The sequence below is a fragment of the Ranitomeya imitator genome, chromosome 5 (genome assembly GCF_032444005.1).
Source record: "Ranitomeya imitator isolate aRanImi1 chromosome 5, aRanImi1.pri, whole genome shotgun sequence".
Classification (NCBI taxonomy): Eukaryota; Metazoa; Chordata; class Amphibia; order Anura; family Dendrobatidae; genus Ranitomeya; species Ranitomeya imitator.
The window spans coordinates 294477551-294498927 of NC_091286.1; the positions used below are offsets into that span (position 1 = coordinate 294477551).

General features: G+C 43.1%; 1 protein-coding gene across 2 annotated transcripts in view; it reads right to left on the reverse strand.

The window, feature by feature from the left end:
* AFG1L (AFG1 like ATPase) overlaps positions 1–21377 on the reverse strand; it is a 228107-nt gene that overhangs the window by 19894 nt on the left and 186836 nt on the right. The window contains exons 9-11 of one of the 2 annotated variants that reach the window (XM_069726253.1): positions 19203–19273; positions 18846–18946; positions 12394–12534 (exon numbers count right to left, since the gene is read on the reverse strand). In XM_069726253.1, the coding sequence (XP_069582354.1) occupies positions 12394–12534; positions 18846–18946; positions 19203–19273 (313 nt within the window). The remainder of the gene's footprint in view (positions 1–12393; positions 12535–18845; positions 18947–19202; positions 19274–21377) is intronic. The other variant, XM_069726254.1, reaches the window with a different exon arrangement.

Below are 21377 nucleotides of genomic sequence, written 5' to 3' on the forward strand. Positions count from 1 at the left end.
TAGGGACAATAAAAAAATAAAGAAATTTTTTTTTCCACTAATGTTAGGGTTAGGGGTAGGGTTAGGGTTAGGGATAGGGTTAGGGTTAGGGGTAGGGTTAGGGATAGGGTTAGGGGTAGGGTTAGGGTTAGGGTTAGGGGTAGGGTTAGGGTTAGGGTTAGGGGTAGGGTTAGGGTTTCGGTATGTGCACACGTATTCTGGTCCTCTGCGGATTTTTCCGCTGCGGATTTGATAAATCCGCAGTGCTAAACCGCTGCGGATTTATGGCGGATTTACCGCGTTTTTTTCTGCGCATTTCACTGCGGTTTTACAACTGCGATTTTCTATTGGAGCAGTTGTAAAACCGCTGCGGAATCCGCACAAAGAAGCGACATGCTGCGGAATGTAAACCGCTGCGTTTCCGTGCAGTTTTTCCGCAGCATGTGTACAGCGATTTTTGTTTCCCATAGGTTTACATTGAACTGTAAACTCGTGGGAAACTGCTGCGGATCCGCAGCGTTTTCCGCAGCGTGTGCACATACCTTTAGAATTAGGCTATGTGCACACGGTGCGGATTTGGCTGCGGATTGGCCGCTGTGGATTCGTAGCAGTTTTCCATCAGGTTTACAGTACCATGTAAACATATGAAAAACCAAATCCGCTGTGCCCATGGTGTGGAAAATACCGCACGCAAACGCTGCGTTGTATTTTCCGCAGCATGTCAATTCTTTGTGCGGATTCCGCAGCGTTTTACACCTGTTCCTCAATAGGAATCCACAGGTGAAATCCGCACAAAAAACACTGGAAATCCGCGGGAAATCCGCAGGTAAAACGCAGTGCCTTTTACCCGTGGATTTTTCAAAAATGGTGCGGAAATATCTCACACGAATCCGCAACGTGGGCACATAGCCTTAGGGTTAGGGTTGGAATTAGGGTTGTGGTTAGGGTTGTGATTAGGGTTATGGCTACAGTTGGGATTAGGGTTAGGGGTGTGTTGGGGTTAGTGTTGGAGGTAGAATTGAGGGGTTTCCACTGTTTAGGCACATCAGGGGTCTCCAAACGCAACATGGCGCCACCATTGATTCCAGCCAATCTCGTATTCAAAAAGTCAAATGGTGCTCCCTCACTTCCGAGCCCTGACGTGTGCCCAAACAGTGGTTTACCCCCACATATGGGGTACCAGCATACTCAGGACAAACTGCGCAACAATTACTGGGGTCCAATTTCTCCTGTTACCCTTGTGAATCTAAAAAAATGCTTGCTAAAACATTATTTTTGAGGAAAGAAAAATGATTTTTTATTTTCACGGCTCTGCGTTGTAAACGTCTGTGAAGCACTTGAGGGTTCAAAGTGTTCACCACATATCTAGATAAGTTCCTTGGGGGGTCTAGTTTCTAAAATGGGGTCACTTGTGGGGGTTTCTACTGTTTAGCCACATCAGGGGCTCTGCAAACGCAACGTGACGCCCGCAAAGCATTCCATCAAAGTCTGCATTTCAAAACGTCACTACTTCAATTCCAAGCCCCGGCATGTGCCCAAACAGTAGTTTACCCCCACATATGGGGTATCACCGTACTCAGGAGAAACTGGACAACAAATGTTGGGGTCAGATTTCTCCTGTTACCCTTGGGAAAATTAAAAAATTCTGGGCTAAATAATTATTTTTGAGGAAAGAAAACGTATTTATTATTTTCACGGCTCTGCATTATAAACTTCTATGAAGCACTTGGGGGTTCAAAGTCCTCACCACACATCTAGATTAGTTCCTTTGGGGGTCTAGTTTCCAAAATGGTGTCATTTCTGGGGGATCTCCAATGTTTAGGCACACAGGGGCTCTCCAAACGTGACATGGTGTCCGCTAATGATTGGAGCTAATTTTCCATTTAAAAAGCCAAATGGCGTGCCATCCCTTCCGAGCCCTGCCGTGCGCCCAAACAGTGGTTTACCCCCACATATGGGGTATCAGCGTACTCAGGACAAACTGGACAACAATATTTGGGGTCCAATTTCTCCTATTATCCTTGGCAAAATAGGAAATTCCAGGCTAAAAAATCATTTTTGAGGAAAGAAAAATTATTTTTTATTTTCATGGCTCTGCGTTATAAACTTCTGTGAAGCACCTGGGGGTTTAAAGTGCTCACTAGGCATCTAAATAAGTTCCTTGGGGGGTCTAGTTTCCAAAATGGGGTCACTTGTGGGGGAGCGCCAATGTTTAGGCACACAGGAGCTATCCAAACGCGACATGGTGTCCGCTAACGATGGAAATAATTTTTCATTCAAAAAGTCAAATGGCGCTCCTTCCCTTCCGAGCCTTACCATGTGCCCAAACAGTGGTTTACCCCCACATGTGAGGTATTGGTGTACTCAGGAGAAATTGCCCAACACATTTTAGGATCCATTTTATCCTGTTGCCCATGTGAAAATGAAAAAATTGAGGCTAAAAGAATTTTTTTGTGAAAAAAAAGTACTTTTTCATTTTTACGGATCAATTTGTGAAGCACCTGGGGGTTCAAAGTGCTCACTATGCATCTAGATAAGTTCCTTGGGGCGTCTAGTTTCCAAAATGGTGTCACTTGTGGGGGAGCTCCAATTTTTAGGCACACGGGGGCTCTCCAAACGTGACATGGTGTCCGCTAAAGAGTGGAGCCAATTTTTGATTAAAAAAGTCAAATGGCGCTCCTTCCCTTCCAAGCCCTGCCGTGCGCCCAAACAGTGGTTTACCCCCACATATAAGGTATCAGCGTACTCAGGACAAATTGCACAACAACTTTCGTGGTTCAGTTTCTCCTTTTACCATTGGGAAAATAAAAAAATTGTTGCTAAAAGATAACTTTTGTGACTAAAAAGTTAAATGTTCATTTTTTCCTTCCATGTTGCTTCTGCTGCTGTGAAGGACCTGAAGGGTTAATAAACTTCTTGAATGTGGTTTTGAGTACCTTGAGGGGTGCAGTTTTTAGAATGGTGTCACTTTTGGGTATTTTCAGCCATATAGACCCCTCAAACTGACTTCAAATGTGAGGTGGTCCCTAAAAAAAATGGTTTTGTAAATTTCGTTGTAAAAATGACAAATCGCTGGTCAAATTTTAACCCTTATAACTTCCTAACAAAAAAAAAATTTGTTTCCAAAATTGTGCTGATGTAAAGTAAACATGTGGGAAATGTTATTTATTAACTATTTTGTGTCACATATCTCTCTGGTTTAACAGAATAAAAATTCAAAATGTGAAAATTGCGAAATTTTCAAAATTTTCGCCAAATTTCCGTTTTTATCACAAATAAACGCAGAATTTATTGACCTAAATTTACCACTAACATGAAGCCCAATATGTCACGAAAAAACAATCTCAGAACCGCTAGGATCCGTTGAAGCGTTCCTGAGTTATTACCTCATAAAGGGACACTGGTCAGAATTGCAAAAAACGGCAAGGTCTTTAAGGTCAAAATAGGCTGGGTCATGAAGGGGTTAAAGCATGCCAAAATTAAAAAAAAAATGTTTAAAAATATGACAAAAAAATTTAAAAAATCTAAAAGTTTAAATCACCCACCTTTAGCCCCATTCAAAATAAAACATAAAAAAATCAAATCTACACATATTCAGTATAGCCGCGTTCAGAATCACCCGATCTATAAAAAAAAGGATTATCCTGATCGCTAAACAGCGCAGCGATAAAAAAGTCAAAACGCCAGAATTACGTATTTTTGGTCTCCACGACATTGAATTAAAATGCAATAACGGGCGATCAAAAGAATGTATCTGCACCAAAATGGTATCATTAAAAACATCAGCTCGGCACACAAAATAAGTCCTCACCCAACCTGAGATCACCGAAAAACGGAGACACTATGGGTAACGGAAAATTGCACTTTTTTTTGCGCAAAGTTTGCAATTTTTTTCTCACCACTTAGAGAAAAAATAATATAGACATGTTTGGTGTCTGTGAACTTGTAATGACCTGGAGAATCATAATAGCAGGTCAGTTTTAGCATTTAGTGAACCTAGCAAAAAAGCCAAACAAAAAAAAAAAAGTTTGGGATTGCACTTTTTTTGCAATTTCAAAGCACTTGGATTTTTTTTCCCGTTTTCTAATACACGACATGGTAAAACCAATGGTGTCGTTCAAAAGTACAACTCGTCCCGCAAAAAATAAGCCTTCAAATGGCCATATTGACGGAAAAATAAAAAAGTTATGGCTCTGGGAAGGAGGAGAGCGGAAAACGAAAACGCAAAACCAAAAAAAAGCTCCGGTCATTCAAGGGTTAAAGAAAAAAAAGAAAAAAAAAATTGCATGGGCTCCCATGTAATTTTTATAACCAGCAGAGGGAAAGCCGATGGCTGAGGGCAAGCTGACGGCTGAGGGCTGATGTTAATATTCTGGTAAGGAGTCAATAGCTATAAAGGTTCCCAGGCTGTAAATATCAGCTCACAGTTGTCGACTTAGCCTTTACTGGCTAGTTTACTGGGGAACCCCAGAAAAAAATTGACATAGGGTCCCCCTATAAAATCTAACCAGGAAAGGCTAGGCAGACATCTGCAGGCTGATATTAATAGTCTTGGAACGGTGGCGCCTCCAGGCTAAAAACATCACCAGCTCTCAGCTGCCCCAGGAAAGGTGCATCTATAAGATCTGGCGCTTAGCCTCGCTCTTCCCACTTGCCCTGTGGCGATGGCAAGTGGGTTGATGGTTGGGGGGATTGATGTCACTTTTGTATTGTCAGGTGACATCAAGCCGAAAGGTTAGTAATGGAGAGGAGTCTATAAGACGCCCCCATTACTAACCCCATAGTGATGTAAAAAAAACAGACACCCAGAATAAAGTCTTTTATTTGAAATAATGACATAGACTCCTTTATAAAAATGTAAATTAAACCATACTCACCGTACGCCTAATCCACTGATGCAAACATATCCTGCAACAAAAATAAAATAAACCACAATATTCCTCACCTATCCACCGAGACGATAATTAATACTATCTCACAACGATCCTGATCACTTTGAGAGCAGTGACTGATGTGACTGCTCTCAAAGACAGCCGGCGATGCACTGACAGGAGGTTATACCTCCCGCAGTGTATCACTGAGCTGCCATGAGAAATTTCACCTGAGTTCATCAGCTTATCAGCTCCAATGATCTCCCTTACAGCACCACTGCTGAGTGACAAAGTTCTCATGCAGTGGTAGTGCCATGAGAGCACTGGAGATAATCAGCTGATGAACTCTCTAACGGCAGCTCAGTGATACACTGTGGGAGCTATTACCTCCTGTCAATGCATTGCCAGTGGCCGGGTAGAGCAGTCAGATCTCCCGATGTGACTGTTCTACACGTGAGATCATCGTGGGACACTCGGGATTATGTGGACTACGGCGGACAGGTGAGTATATGGTGGTTTATTGTTTTGGATTTTTCCTAGGAGACATGGGCATCGGGGATTGGGCGTTAGGCTAGTATATGTATTATTTTACACTTTTTACTAGGAGACGAGGAAATTTAGTGTTAGGTGAGTGTAATGTTTTTTTCTCTAGTCACATTCCACGATGGTATATGGAGGTTGCCTCTTTGCCCTAATGGAGAACAGGAAATACGGAGAGGTTAAAAGGCCCTTCCACCTCCCACTTGCCAGTGTCTTTCCTGTTTCTCATGGGACAGAGAGGTTCCGTGTGCTGTGGTGGCCGGCAACTACAGGACCTGACTGGGCTTTGCCTCTGCTAAAAGCCGGGCAGCATGAGTCGTGTCTCACCTCCCCCTTCTTGCTGCTCCCGTTGCGCCACTCTGCGGTGTCCTCGGGACCTCCTCCTGGCCTTCCCGCACTCCCTCAAGGGTAAAGCAGGCCAGTGATCCTGACCAGAGTCCTCTCCGAGCTCTCCGGTCTCCTCTCCTTCTGCGTGCTCTGCCGGCGTCCAGGAAGTGATCGTGCGCGTCAATTCTGGTTTCTTCTGCTGCTGAACACCGCACTTCTGCCGGCGGCCTCGTGCAGGACGCCATTCCTCTACCCCAGGACTAGGAGGGGAGGAGGGAACCGACCTTCGCTGGGGGCAGGGACCTACTCTCCGGTATAAAACCTGCCTTAAAACGTCACAGGTAAGACTGTCCTGATGGAAGTCAATACCTGCCCTGTGCCTGCAGAGCCCAGCACTGCCCCTGCCACAGTAAGTGTTGCAGGGACTGGGGGTCCTTAGATAGATAATCTAGGTTTTTTGTTTTGTTTATCTGACACTACTCTCCCTCTCGTTCCAGGGAGACAAGTCTACCCCTAAAGCTTCTATATAGAAAAAATGTGCCATCTGCAATATTAAATTGCCCTCATTATGGGATAAAAAACTGTCAATCGTGTACGGACAAAATAGTCAGAGCAGAGTAGCCTTCCCTCTTGGAAGAAATCCGCTCGCTAGTTAAGCAAGAGGTGCAGTCTTCCCTGGTGGCCTTTACCCCTCCACACCTACCACTACTTTCTCCAGCAAAGAAAAGAAAGATTCAGGTTGAGGATTCTGAGTCTGAATCAGACCTCTCTTATGCCTCATCCTCAGGTAGACGAGAGGAACCCATGTCACCCATAACCTCCGAAACCAGGAAATATTTTTTTTCCTCGGATTGGATTGAGGATCTAGCATCTGCCGTACGCAGCACTATGGGGCTGGAGGAGGAGTCAGCACCACAGTCCATTCAGGACCAAATGTTTGGTGGAATAACCAAGCGGAAACGTGTAGGATTCCCGGTACACTCTAATGTACTTGACATGATTAATCAAGAGCGGGAACTGCCAGAAAAACACCTCAGCATTCCCTCTGAGATGAAGCACAGATACCCCTTAGAAGGGGATTCGGTCAAAAGGGACATTCCCAAGGTCGACTCACAAGTGGCAAGAGTTGCAAAAAGAACAGCCCTTCCATTTGAAGATTCCTCACAGTTGAAGGATCCAATGGACAGGAAAATCGAAAGTCTCTTGAAAAAATCCTGAGAGACTTCTAAGGTAGCCTTAAAAGCCAATATCGCTTCGACCTGTGTAGCTAGAGCCCTCTTCCGCTGGTTAGGGGAGCTAGAGTCCCATATATCCCAAGGTACTTCTAGGGGTGAACTGCTGGACCCTCTACCCAGCCTTCTTAGGCTGCCATCACACTAGCAGTATTTGGTCAGTATTTTACATCAGTATTTGTAAGCCAAAACCAGGAGTGGGTGATAAATGCAGAAGTGGTGCATATGTTTCTGTTATACTTTTCCTCAATTTGTTCCACTCCTGGTTTTGGCTTACAAATACTGATGTAAAATACTGACCAAATACTGCTAGTGTGACGGCAGCCTTAGAGCTACTGGTTTTTTGGCGGATGCCTCCATGGAGACCATCAGTGTTGCCGCTAGATCTCTAGTACAAACTAATTCAGCTAGAAGAGCTCTTTGGCTCAAGGTGGGGTCTGGGGATATCACCGCCAAAGCCAAATTATGTGCTATACCTTTTAAAGGTGACTATGTCTTTGGGCCTTCTCTAGATGAGATCTTGGAAAAGGCAACAGATAAGAAAAAAGCTCTTCCAGAACAAAAAACCCTAAGAAAAGTTTTTTTCGGCCCTCACAGCCCCAAACCTCTCAAAGAGAAAAAGGCAAATCTGGGAGGTGGAGCTATCCGGAGAGCGGAGGCAAAAATATCCTTATCCCCCAACAACAGCAGTATCAACAGGACAAGCGGTGACTTCGACCCGGTGGGGGGGGGAGACTCTCAAATTTTTTCCATCAGTGGCAAAATATCACCAGTTTCCCCTGGGTCCTCAATGTCTGTCATCAAAGAGGGCCTGTAGATAGAGTTCATTTCCTCCCCTCCACAGGGTCTAAAGGTCACCTCCCTTCCCTCCCTAAGAGACCAAACAATATTGCTAGCAGGTCTCAGAGATTTAACGAAATCAAATGTGATATCTCGAGTTCCAGAAAGAAGTCTGGGACATCACTCCCGACTAGTTCTCGTACCCAAGCCTTCAGGCGAGTCTCGTATCATCATAATCTGAAAGGACTCAAGCAGCATGTGAAATACCGAAGGTTCAAAATGGAATTGGTAAAAACTGCCATCCCTTTGATAAGTCCTCACTCCATGTCGACTATCGACCTAAAGGATGCATACTTTCATATTCCGATTCACCCAAAGCATCGAAAATATCTCAAGTTTGCGGTACAAGGGAAACATCTGATAGAACATTATCAATTCAACGTCATTCCGTTTGGAATCTCCTCTGCACCAAGAGTTTTTTCCGAGATAATGGCGGAGGTAGTATCCTTTATCTGGAATCAAGGCATCTGTATAGTGCCTTACCTGGACGATCTGCTAATAGTAGCCTCCACCAAAGAGATCAGAGTCTCATGTATCAAAGACTCTCAATGCTCTAACATCTCTAGGGTGGGTCTTGAATCTGAAGAAATCCCAGCTACGGCCCTCCAAATCCAGGAAGTTCCTGGGAGTCCTCTTAAACTCCGCAAAGCAAATGTCTTTTCTTCCAGAGGACCACCGTCTAATTTTGGTAACAAAAGTCAAGACATTCAGAGACACAAGATCTCCTACGCTCAGGAAGGGCATGTCACTTTTAGGTTCCATGACAGCCTGTATCCAATCCGTACCCTGGGCTCAGGCCCACTCCAGAATCCTTCAGGCGCATATTCTGCAGAATTGGAACGGCCATCCCAACTCATTAAACAAAAGACTATACATGCCGGGTCGAGTCAAAGCCTCCCTAGCATGGTGGATAAACCTGAAAAATCTTCAAAAAGGGGTCAGTTGGACTCAAGCCCCATTGACTACAATTACAACAGATGCCGGCAAAAGAGGCTGGGGAGCCATGATAAACGATACCCCCTCCCAAGGACTGTGGGACCTGGCAACGAGCAGGAAGTTATCCAACTACAGAGAACTAAAAGCTCTAGAGGAGGCCCTTTTAGCAGGGGGTCAACTTATCAGGGGACATCACGTTGGAATATATTCGGACAATATGACAGCAGTTGCTCACATCAGACACCAGGGCAGTACGAAAAACAACAACTTAAGGAACATATCTACCCGAATATGCTCCTGGGCACAGAGATACCTACTGTCTTTGACAGCAGTTCACCTGAAAGGCTCTTCCAACACCCAGGCAGACTATCTGAGTCGCCAGGATATACAGCCAGAAGAATGGAGCCTGAGCAGCCGGAGCTTCCAGATGCTCGTAGACAGGTGGGGTCTACCAGAAATCGACCTTTTCGCATCTCGCCAAAACACGCAGGTCAAAGCCTTCTTCTCCCTAAACCCCAGGGACGGCTCCAGAGGGGTAGATGCTCTAACCCAGAGGTGGAATTTTCGCCTGGCCTATGCGATCTCACCGATCCGAATTTTAGCAAAGGTCTTACGGAAAATCCGAGAAGAACAAACACCAACTATTTTAGTAGCTCCGTTGTGGCCAAAAAGGAGCTGGTACAACCTGATTATCGACCTACGGGTAGACGGCCTGGTCCAGTTACCAGTAGGAAACGACCTTCTCTCGCAGGGACCCATTCATCATCTGGATCCCCACAAATGGAATTGGCGGCATGCTTACTGAAGCCCAGGTGCTGAGAGCTAAAGGGCTATCAGACTCAGTGGTTGCTACACTTCAAAAATCAAGAAAACCAGTAACCAATGCTATATATAATAAAGTTTGGAAAAAAATTTGATCTTTCTGTCTTCCTGAACTACCAGATCCCCTCAATCCGAATTTGTCGCAAATTCTAGATTTTCTACAAAAAGGCTTAGAAATAGGCCTCAGGCCTAGCACTTTAAAAGTCCAGGTCTCTGCCCTCAGTTCTATTTTTGACCAGGATCTGGCAGGTCATCACTGGATTAAGAGGTTCATGATGTCAGCCTCCAGAATGAACCCTAAAACACAATCGCTGGTGCCCCTATGGGACCTTAATTTAGTATTCCAGGGGCTTACAGGTCCACCCTTTGAACTTTTATCCTCCTGTTCTCCACACAATCTCATTTAAAAGACAATTTTTCTGGTGGCTATAACATCGGCAAGAAGAGTAGGAGTACTCCAGGCCCTGTCAATGAGAGAGCCCTACTTGTCTATTAGGGATAACTCCATAGTACTACGTCTCGACCCCTCTTTCCTTCCAAAAGTAGTCTCTGAATTCCACCGCTCCCAGGAAATTGTCCTATTTTCTTTCTGCCAAAATCCAGCAAATCCAAAAGAAGGAAGTTTTCATACTCTTGACGTCAGATGTGTTGTACTATACTACTTAGAGCAAACCAGCTCTTATTGATCAAAATCTATTTGTCCATCCCTCCGGAAAAAATAAAGGAAAAAAAGTAGCAAAAAGCACTATTGCTGGCTGGATCAAGAAAGCTATAGCAGAAGCATATCTTGCTCAAAACAAAACACCCCCAGTGGGGATTAAGGCCCCCTCAACCAGATCCACTTCAGTCTCCTGGGTAGAAAGAGCAGGCGCCTCTGCGGAACAGATCTGCAGGGCAGCTACGTGGAGTTCTTTGCATACTTTCGCCAACCATTATAGTTTAGACATATTGCCCAAAGATTTAGTCTTCGGACGGAAAGTTCTCCAGGCTGTTGTCCTCCCATAGCGCCAAATTAGTTGGTATTCCTCCGTATGCCATCGTGGAAGGTGACTAGAGAAAATAGAATTAGGCTTACCGGTAATTCAGTTTCTAGGAACCTTCCACGACGGCGCTAGTTCCCTCCCTATACTCCTGGATAAAATCTGGGATTCAAGGTAAACCGGTGCTATGGTTTTCAGTTATAAGTCACTGGCAAGTGGGAGGTGGGAGGGCCTTTTAACCTCTTCGTATTTCCTGTTCCCCATTAGAGCAAAGAGGCAACCTCCGTATGTCATCGTGGAAGGTTCCTGGAAACCGAATTACCGGTAAGTCTAATTCTATTTTTTTTTAATTTTATTTGAATATGTATGGAATTGTTTTACATGTTTGTTTGTTTGTTTTTTTAAGTGTGAGCACAGGCACCGGCTGACAAGAGATTACATCTCCGATCGGTGGCTCCTGCTATCACTGTTATCAATGACAGCAGACACAGCCTGATGGATGGAGCAGTCTCATGAGCCCACTACTGCTGACCTGCGGTAAGCTTTTTACTGCAGATCACTGCTGCGGGTCACAGTCACAGCTGCGGGGTCACGTTGACATCTAACAGCATGACCTCGATGCGCTCTGACTGACGGTCTTGCTGGCGGTAGTGTTACCGACGATCAGAACCACCGCGCTGGTGTTTCCCACTCTGTCACATAGATTAAAACGCAAATAAAAACTTAGCAAATCCGCAAACATCTTTATTCCCGCATTTTTGCTACAGATTTGACTGACTCAACTGAAGTCCATGTGTGGGAAATGTTGCAGAAACACACAAAGAATTGACATGCTACAGAAAAAAAATGCACCGCAAATACTCAAAGGAAATTTACTGATCGTGTGCAGAACACTTCAGGATTGTCATTGAATTACAGTAGTTTGCACAAGGTTTCCATGGTTGTTTTAGTCATTTCTGTGCGGAAAAATCGCCGCAAAAACGCATGAGAGATGCACTGTGTGGACATAGCCTTAGGGTGCAAGCTAGGCGAGTGACATGATACAACCATTATAATTGTAGTAGAAAGAGGAGAAAAATGGAGAGCGTTTCATAGGCAAGGATCTGTGTGATCAAACAACTGGATATCCCGTACCCCTAAGAAATCAATTCTCACCTTTGTGTAGAACACAACACTTGTGCAAACCTGGTAGTAGTACGCCTTAGCTGGATCCAACCTGGTCCATCAGTGATAGAATGATTCGTGGAGAAGAAAAATGTCGAGTTTGGCATACAGTCCCATTATGTTAGATGAATATTCAGTACTACAGCTTTTTTTTAGAATAGTAGTACTGTATTAAATTGATAACAGGTTTACGTGTTTCTATGTAATCATTTGATGTTCAACGGTCCCGATGAAGGGATCAGTACAATCCCATGGTACTGAATATTCATAGATGGGAGCAGTGGGGCATGCAGAACCCTGCATTAATCTCGACGAATGACATGATACAAGTAATATTATTCAGGTAAGTCCTGGTCAATAATAAACTATACAAAGAAACACATATAGGTATGTGCTTATAATAACCTATCCCCCAGCAAGAAGCCAATAGCACCCTTACAATGAGGTTCCACAGAATATGTGTTGCAAAATATCAGTACAACATGCAAACTTTATATGAACTGCCATTTGTACAGGGTTACCTACACACCAGCATGGCTTGGCCAAATTATTTTTAAATAATGGGATTAATCAGGAGGAGGAGAGGCTGTGAACCTTATACATTAGTAAGTGCCACATAATCATGTCCCTACACATTTGTAAAAGATAAAGTGGTCAGCCCCTTTTTTCTAACATCAGAAAATATCAGTAATTTATCTTTACCTTATGATCATAGAAGGCATCTATGAGAGTAATAAACCTGCGAGCCTGAGAACGTTTCGTCATATTGAACTGCGGGATTTGCCGAATAAAAACGGTGTCAAATTTCTTGCACATCTCCAAGTAATCACTGGCGCCCAGAGGCTACAATGTAAAAAGGAGCAAGTCACCATTGGCTTAGGACTATTTTCACAATCGGTGTTCAGTTAAAACAGTGTTTCTCAAACCCATAAGTTATACTGCAAAGCTCTTTAAAAGGTGACAGACTTGTAGGATTGCTACTTCCAGTAGGTGGCACTAGGTTCAAGTCCTCTTGTCTCAAGAGACAATTTGCATATTCAATTTCCCAGAGTAGCATGCAAGGCTTTTAAGTCTCCTCATACTGACATGCCAGACCTGGTATGTCACTTCCACAAGGAGAAACCTCACCCCTTAGATTCAAACTCTGTCCTCATGGCCCCCCCCCAACTATTCCACAGGTGACAGAACCTGTGGCAGTTTCTGATGACTTAATAATAATTCCATCACCTATGCAATACTTAAGAAATTCTGAAAACATGACGTGTGGAGCCGTGAGGACTGGAGTTTGGCAAACACTGATATAAAATATCCAGTCTCCAATAAGAAAGAATTCCAAGAACACCTTGTCACATCGATAGCACAGATTAAAAAAGCAGATGTGCCATTGGAAGTTTTGGGCCAAGGGCAAGAGGCTCAATACTTTACTGCAGAGGAGTTCACATCTTACTGTATGTGATCACATCATGCGAAAATTTTACCATATAGTATAGCACAATGTACAATTATGCCTCCATAACTCCATGAATATGGGTTTTGGCTCAAAGGCTTCTTCAATGCAATTCTGTAATCATGGTAAAGAGAAGAAAACCCTAAACTATCCAACTAGCATAGTCAATCATGTTTATTAATTTAGTGCACTACATTCTGAGGCGTAAACTCCCTCGTCCTCTACGTTGGGTGATGAAAGGAGTGGGCAGGGAACAGAAGATGGGCAAACGATTCTATAGCTTTCATCCAGTAGAACCATGGACAGAAAGGAGCAATGTGTCCTTGTTCTTTGCTTTGTAACTAATGCCCCTAACGCTGATGAATCCAACTCTTCCCAGCGATCACCGCTGGAGGACATACATTCTTATGATGTTTGTTTTTCATCTTGTGGCAATTATCACATTCCACATTCTCCATGTTGGCAATTAAAAAGAAGGAGCTTAATCCTTAATGCATCTGCTTACATTAATTATGTCCCAATACATAAACAATTAAGACTTTCTGTATTCTATTACGCTGCAGCACACTCCAACCGTCTGAACCTTCTAGGGCGGAAGAGAACATAGAAAATAGCGATCATCACAAACTGGGATTGGAATGGTAAGTGTCTTTACACATTTACCTATAGGGTTATGTAATATCGTTGTAATGCCCTCGTATTAGCATCTGCAATAATTAGCAGTCACAGAAGCATAATCTACAGGCATCTTCATCAATGATTTCCAAATTCATAACTATATAGCAAGTATACATGAGAACACCAGCTAAAGATTTTTCTCTTTATTCAATCACAAAACAAGTTGTTGGTAAATTATTCATAAAAATATTCTTGATCTTATTTTCAGAGTATGATGTATTGTATGTATCATTGATGTATTGTGCCATGGGTTAAATTACAACTCTATTTTACAATTTAATCATACTGCATGTACATATTTTATCCAAAGCTTGGTTTTAGAAATACATATATCAGCTAGAAAAGGCCTCAAAGACATTCGATTAAAGGGAATCTGTCCTGTAGTAGATCCAGTCCAATCTCTGGACAGCGTGGTATAGAGAAGGAGAAGCTGTGGAGAATGACGTATTGGTTTGTTGGAAAAGACTTGGTATAATCTTTATTTTATTAATTGAGATCACTGGTGCTTGTATACGCATGAGTCCATTATGCAGTCATACTCTGTGATTGACAGATATCACTGCATGCGGTCATACAGGGAAGACTGCCAATCACTGAATAGGACCGCCCCCTGGACTCCGATACATACAAACAACAGGGAATTCAATAATAAAAAATGCATGTTTTACTGAAACTTTAACCCAGACTAATGCAAAATAATCTGATCAGCTCCTCCTGCTTAAAACCATCCTGCCTGCAGATCAGATTCCATTTTCAACATGTCGTGTTTCCTTTAAAGTTGACTGAACGGGCAACTCTAATTGCAGAATGCAGCCAACCACATGATGTGAATGTGGACTTCCCAGCTCTTCGGTGATAAATGATGTCTAGGAAGAGAAGGATCTGACAAATTTAACCTCCCAATCCCTCTGTTGTCAGGGAAGATGAGCTGCTCCCAGAGGTGTCTAACAGCAGCTTCCTTCAATGTCCCTATTGAAAACACATGACAAGCGACACATGACATGTCAGGATTAGGCATTAGGAAGACAGCTGTATCGAATGTATCAGAGGGCATTGGTAATGCTGCTAGTTTATAAATTTAGAGTCAACGCTGTGTGTTATGACCTGGTGGTTAGGAGCACCCGGAATGACCTGATAGTTAAACCTCATACAGGACGAGCTCTGGGATGTGGGAGCTCTGCTGACCGCAAGCCCTAATCCTATCACACACACTAAAAATAGCCGTGGAGCGCTCCTGACCAGACCTAGGCGCCTCGTCACAGCCTAAGAACTATCTAGCCCTAGAGATAGAAAATAAAGCCTACCTTGCCTCAGAGAAATTCCCCAAAGGTAAAGGAAGCCCCCCACATATATTGACTGTGAGTAAAGATGGAAGTCACAAACGTAGAGATGAAACAGGTTTCAGCAAAGGGAGGCCAGACTTACTAAATAGACAGAGGATAGGAAAGGTAACTTTGCGATCAGCACAAAAACCTACAAAAGACCACGCAGAGTGTGCAAAAAAGACCTCCGCACCGACTCACGGTGCGGAGGGGCCACTCTGCATCCCAGAGCTTCCAGCTAGCAAGACAAAATCATGATAACCAGCTGGACAAGAAAACAGTGAACAAATAAAGACTATCAGGAACTTAGCTTCTGCAGGGGAAGGCAGGTCACCAGAGAGATCCAGGAGCGAACTGAACCAATGCAAAAACATTGACAGCTGGCATAGAGTAACGATCTGAGAGGAGTTAAATAGAGCAGCCAACCAAAGGATAAACCACGTCACCTGTGTAAGGAACCTCAGAAGCAGCAGCTTCACTCATAGCCACCAGAGGGAGCCCATAGACAGAACTCGCCGAAGTACCATTCACGACCACAGGAGGGAGTTCGACAACAGAATTCACAACAGCTGTGGTGATGCAAATTAGCAACCACTTAGCAAATTAAGTGACCATTTCACCCCTGAGGAAACCACATGGTCAGTGGCGATATGCCTGAGGGGTCTCCTTCCTCATTTTATTGCTACACAGGTTCCGGCCTCCATATCATATTACGCTTGTCCACTCTTTTTTGGTGATATGCATTGATGGTTGGGCTGTGCTGGTAATATTCCATTTCTATTTGTGTTAATATTATTTTTTCTACACGCTGTGACTTTTATGTCAATGTCTAGTTTACTTGCGTAGCTGCCTTTTGATGTTTACACATATAGTGCCTTGCAAAAGTATTCGGCTCCCTGGAACTTTTCAACCTTTTCCCACATATCATGCTTCAAACAAAGATACCAAATATAAATATTTGGTGAAGAATCAACAACAAGTGGAACACAATTGTGAAGTTAAACGAAATTTATTGGTTATTTAAAATTGTTGTAAAAAAATCAAAAACTGAAAAGTGGGGCGTGCAATATTATTCGGCCCCTTTAACTTAATACTTTGTTGTGCCACCTTTTGCTGCGATTACAGCTGCAAGTCGCTTGGGGTATGTCTCTGTCAGTTTTGTATATCGAGAGACTGAAATTCTTGCCCATTCTTCCTTGACAAACAGCTCGAGCTCAGTGAGGTTTGATGGAGATCGTTTGTGAACAGCAGTTTTCAGCTCTTTCCACAGATTCTCGATTGGATTGAGGTCTGGACTTTGACTTGGCCATTCTAACACCTGGATACGTTTATTTGTGAACCATTCCATTGTAGATTTTGCTTTATGTTTGGGATCATTGTCTTGTTGTAAGACAAATCTCCGTCCCAGTCTCAGATCTTTTGCAGACTCAAACAGGTTTTTTTCAAGAATGGTCCTGTATTTGGCTCCATCCATCTTCCACCAATTTTAACCACCTTCCCTGTCCCTGCTGAAGAAAAGCAGGCCCAAACCATGATGCTGCCACCACCATGTTTGACAGTGGGGATGGTGTGTTCAGGGTAATGAGCTGTGTTGCCTTTACGCCAAACATATCGTTTGGCATTGTTGCCAAAAAGTTAAATTTTGGTTTCATCTGACCAGAGCACCTTCTTCCACATGTTTGGTGGGTCTCCCAGGTGGCTTGTTGCAAACTGACACTTTTTATGGATATCTTTGAAAAATGGCTTTCTTCTTGCTACTCTTCCATAAAGGCCAGATTTGTGCAGTGTACGACTGATAATAGTCCTATGGACAGACTGTTCAACCTCAGCTGTAGATCTCTGCAGTTCATCTAGAGCAGTGTTCCCCAACTCCGGTCCTCAAGAGCCACCAACAGGTCATGTTTTCAAGATTTCCTTAGTATTGCACCGGGCGATAATTGCATCACCTGGACAGGCAAGCATTCAATCACCTGTGCAATACTAAGGAAATCCTGAAAACATGACCTGTTGGTGGCTCTTGAGGACCGGCGTTGGGGGAACACTGATCTAGAGTGATCATGGGCCTCTTGGCTGCATCTCTGATCAGCGTTCTCCTTGTTTGAGATGAAAGTTAAGAGGGACGGCCGGGTCTTGGTAGATTTGCAGTGGTATGATACTCCTTCCATTTCAATATGATTGCTTGCACAGTGCTCCTTGGGATGTTTAAAGTTTTTCAAATCATTTTGTATCTAAATCTGGCTTTAAACTTCTCCACAACAGTATCACGGACCTGGCTGTTGTGTTCCTTGGTCTTCATGATGCTCTCTCTGATTCAAACAGAACCCTGAGACTATCACAGAGCAGGTGCATTTATATGGAGACTTGATTACACACAGGTGGATTATATTTATCATCAGTAGGCATTTAGAACAACATTGGATCATTCAGAGATCCACAATGAACTTCTGGAGTGAGTTTGCTGCACTGAAAGTAAGGGGGCCGAATAATATTGTACACCCCACTTTTCAGTTTTTGAATTTCCACAAAAATTTAAAATAACCAATAAATTTGGTTCAACTTCACAACTGTGTTAAACTTGTTGTTGATTCTTGACCAAAAATGTACAATTGGTATCTTTATGTTTGAAGCATGATATGCGGGAAAAGGTTGAAAATTTCCAGGGAGCCGAATATTTTTGCAAGGCACTGTATATCATATTTCAGCGGGTATCCAGGGTACTATTATTCCTTAGACATTTGAGGCCTAGACATATGCTACATTATGGGCAAGTCTAGGTTTGTACAACAGCTTATTGGATAGTTTAGTTATTTTTATATTATTTGTTTTTGTCCTTTCATTAACAAATAAACACTTATTTGTAGGTGATCACTTTGCATTTGGCAACTTCTTTGTCTTCCTTTTAGAACGCATAGTATGACCTACATTCAGAATCATAAAGCCTTGGCAGCTCTGACCTCTGGTTAGTTCAGTTTATATCTAGAGCATGGCAGGTTGGCAGCTGATTAATAACAATGATAATAATAATAATACACATAGCTTTATACCATAACAATTAAGATAATCTGTTAGGGGCACTTCGGTCTACACCATGTTGATTTCAAGGGTCAACCAATAGAATTATAAATGCATCTCTGGACTACTATTACTATCTGTAACTCAGGATCAGTATTGTGTAAAGTGAAGAAAAAAAAAAACAAGCACACAGCTATATTACCACTTTGTGTTTTTCTTGTACTAGGTTTCCTATATAGGTACGTGGTCCTTAAGTTAGTCTGTGTATGCCAAGGATTTCAATTAAAGGCATACAGAGGTTTCTTTCTGTATAAATGCTCCATCACGTGGAGTATTATGGAGTTGTTCTCCCTTAGCAGCACTGGAAAATATATCCAACATGCAGCACCACATGGCAGCAGAAGGGCCTACAGGTGACCCCAGGTTCTGCAGTAGTACCCCATGGGCATAACCCAACATATTATTGCTCTTCTGTTACCCTGGTTTAATATAATGTGTGCATTGGTCAAGTGGATTTATGTATTTATTTGAATAAAATAATTGTTGTCCCAAGATAATTATTCAGAAGAGCAACTTATCTGGGTGTTACATGAAAACATGTTTTTGTTCAATGTTTATGAGACAAGTGGCTTGCTGATCACAAAAACAACCAAAAAAATGGTATAGATGTAGTAACTAGTTTGTGGGGCACTTACACGGTCACAGAGTTCCTCAAATGTGCAGTCAGCAATGGATCCACAGGCTTTGCTCAGCTTCAGCTCCCTGCCCTGCACTTTCAGAATCCTTGGTCTTGTTACTATGGAAACAGGAACAAAAGCTCAGTCTTGTCTGGATAATTACCCTAAAATTCATCCCTTACAGCTAGGAAATGCATAGCTTGATGAATAATAGCACATGATTCAACACATAAATTAGACAAAATGCTGATACAATGACTGCCACTTGAGTGTGGCATCAACCCATAGACAGCAATGGAACTTATTAATTGGTCAGTAGAGATTGGACATTGTGTTTTAAATGTGTCCTCTTTCAAGAGAAATTAACTTACGTACCATCATTTTGTTTCTGAGCCAGCTCATCAAACAACTTATCCATGACAGTCTCCACATCAGCTTCACTTGTGCTGGAAAGGAAAAAAAAGGAAGAAGAATAGCATGTTAGATTAATAACGCTGAAAGCCGGCAACTAACAGCTGCCTGCGACGGCTTAGCTTCTTGCCCATACACCTATGTATCTAGATTCAGGAGGATGTTGTGCTCGAAACACAAACATTACTTTTACAATACAAGACAAGATTGGGGATATTAACTTGGATGGAAATGAGTTAGGCCTATTTGCATATATCAAAGGCTCCACGGACGTCTAGTAATGAGGCCATGCCGGCACAACAAAGCTGGTAATGCCATGTGTACACAGAGAGAAAGGAGATTTCTAGCTTCGCCTTGCATGTAAAGCCAAGGCAAACACTAAGAAATGACAAGTGTCATTACTTTGCTTACTGCAAGTATGGATATCTGTGGTATACAACATAAACCGGAAATCTATGCTAGTATATCCAGAAACAAGAGAGTTTCCCAAGACAACTTCAAAACGGACCCCCTTCAGGTGTAAGTTCAGGTCATCCCAGGACAAGTGTGCTTAGTACATTATTTTCTATCCTGAGATGGAGAGAAGAACTTCACAACTCTGTGTCTTCTGTGTCTGGAATACTGTGATATACAGAGAGGTTGATCTCAGCACTGCGAGAGGATGGAGACACCTTTCGGCAAAGGCTACACTAGTACTGCAGCCCCTTCATTGATACTAGTGGTTGAGTTATTTGAGATTGGACCCCCACTGATGTTAAAATGATTTCATCAGTAGACATAGGCAAAATCGAAAACAAATAATGGAATGCCCATAGGGCGAGTAGGTACTGGTAACAAAGGAGATCCACATAAAGTGCTCATCTTGAGAGGTTGTGCCAAGTGAGGACAACTCCACTAATAGTTAAGACATGAAACAGCCTCTGTCTTAAGGTACCTTCACACATAACGATATTGTTAACGATATCGTTGCTTTTTGTGACGTAGCAACGATATCGTTAATAAAATCGTTATGTGTGACAGCGACCAACGATCAGGCCCCTGCTGGGAGATCGTTGGTCGCTGAAGAAAGTCCAGAACTTTATTTCGTCGCTGGATCTCCCGTGGACATCGCTGGATCGGCGTGTGTGACACCGATCCAGCGATGTCTTCACTGGTAACCAGGGTAAACATCGGGTAACTAAGCGCAGGGCCGCGCTTAGTAACCCGATGTTTACCCTGGTTACCATCCTAAAAGTAAAAAAAACAAACAGTACATACTTACCTACCGCTGTCTGTCCCCGGCGCTGTGCTCTGCACTCCTCCTGTACTGGCTGTGAGCGTCGGTCAGCCGGAAAGCAGAGCGGTGACGTCACCGCTCTGCTTTCCGGCCGCTGTGCTCACACAGACAGTACAGGAGGAGTGCAGAGCACAGCGCTGGAGGACAGACAGCGTTAGGTAAGTATGTACTGTTTGTTTTTTTTACTTTTAGGAAGGTAACCAGGGTAAACATCGGGTTACTAAGCGCGGCCCTGCGCTTAATTACCCGATGTTTACCCTGGTTACCGGCATCGTTGGTCGCTGGAGAGCGGTCTGTGTGACAGCTCTCCAGCGACCAAACAGCGACGCTGCAGCGATCCGGATCGTTGTCGGTATCGCTGCAGCGTCGCTTAATGTGAAGGGGCCCTTACATGGGACAAAGTCTTGTGGTAACAATAATGTATCCAAGTCTTTGTTGGGTAATTCCCAACTAAACCCCAAAACCGACTTGGCGCGAGGTGATTAAAAAGTTCTCTACCAAAATGTCAGTACACAACAAGTTTCTGGCCTCAAGGGCCCCTTTCTCAAGTGGCAGAGATCTCTGATCTCTTAAGCATCTTACACCAGGTCTTTTTTGGGGTTTAGTTAGGAATTACCCAGAAAACGCTTCGATACATTAAAATGATTTTGTGATGAATCAGTATTTTATTGTATAAAAGATTAAAGTAACCCTTAAATTTGTCAAGGCTTTGAGCTAGTCTGAAAATATGAGAAATAAAAAGATTGTATTGGATTATAAAAGCCTGGATGAAATATGTGGATCTTTTATTGAAAACATAATGCTAAAATGGAAAGAAAAAAAAAGTGGTCATAATAAATAAGTGAAATATATCATTATTGTAG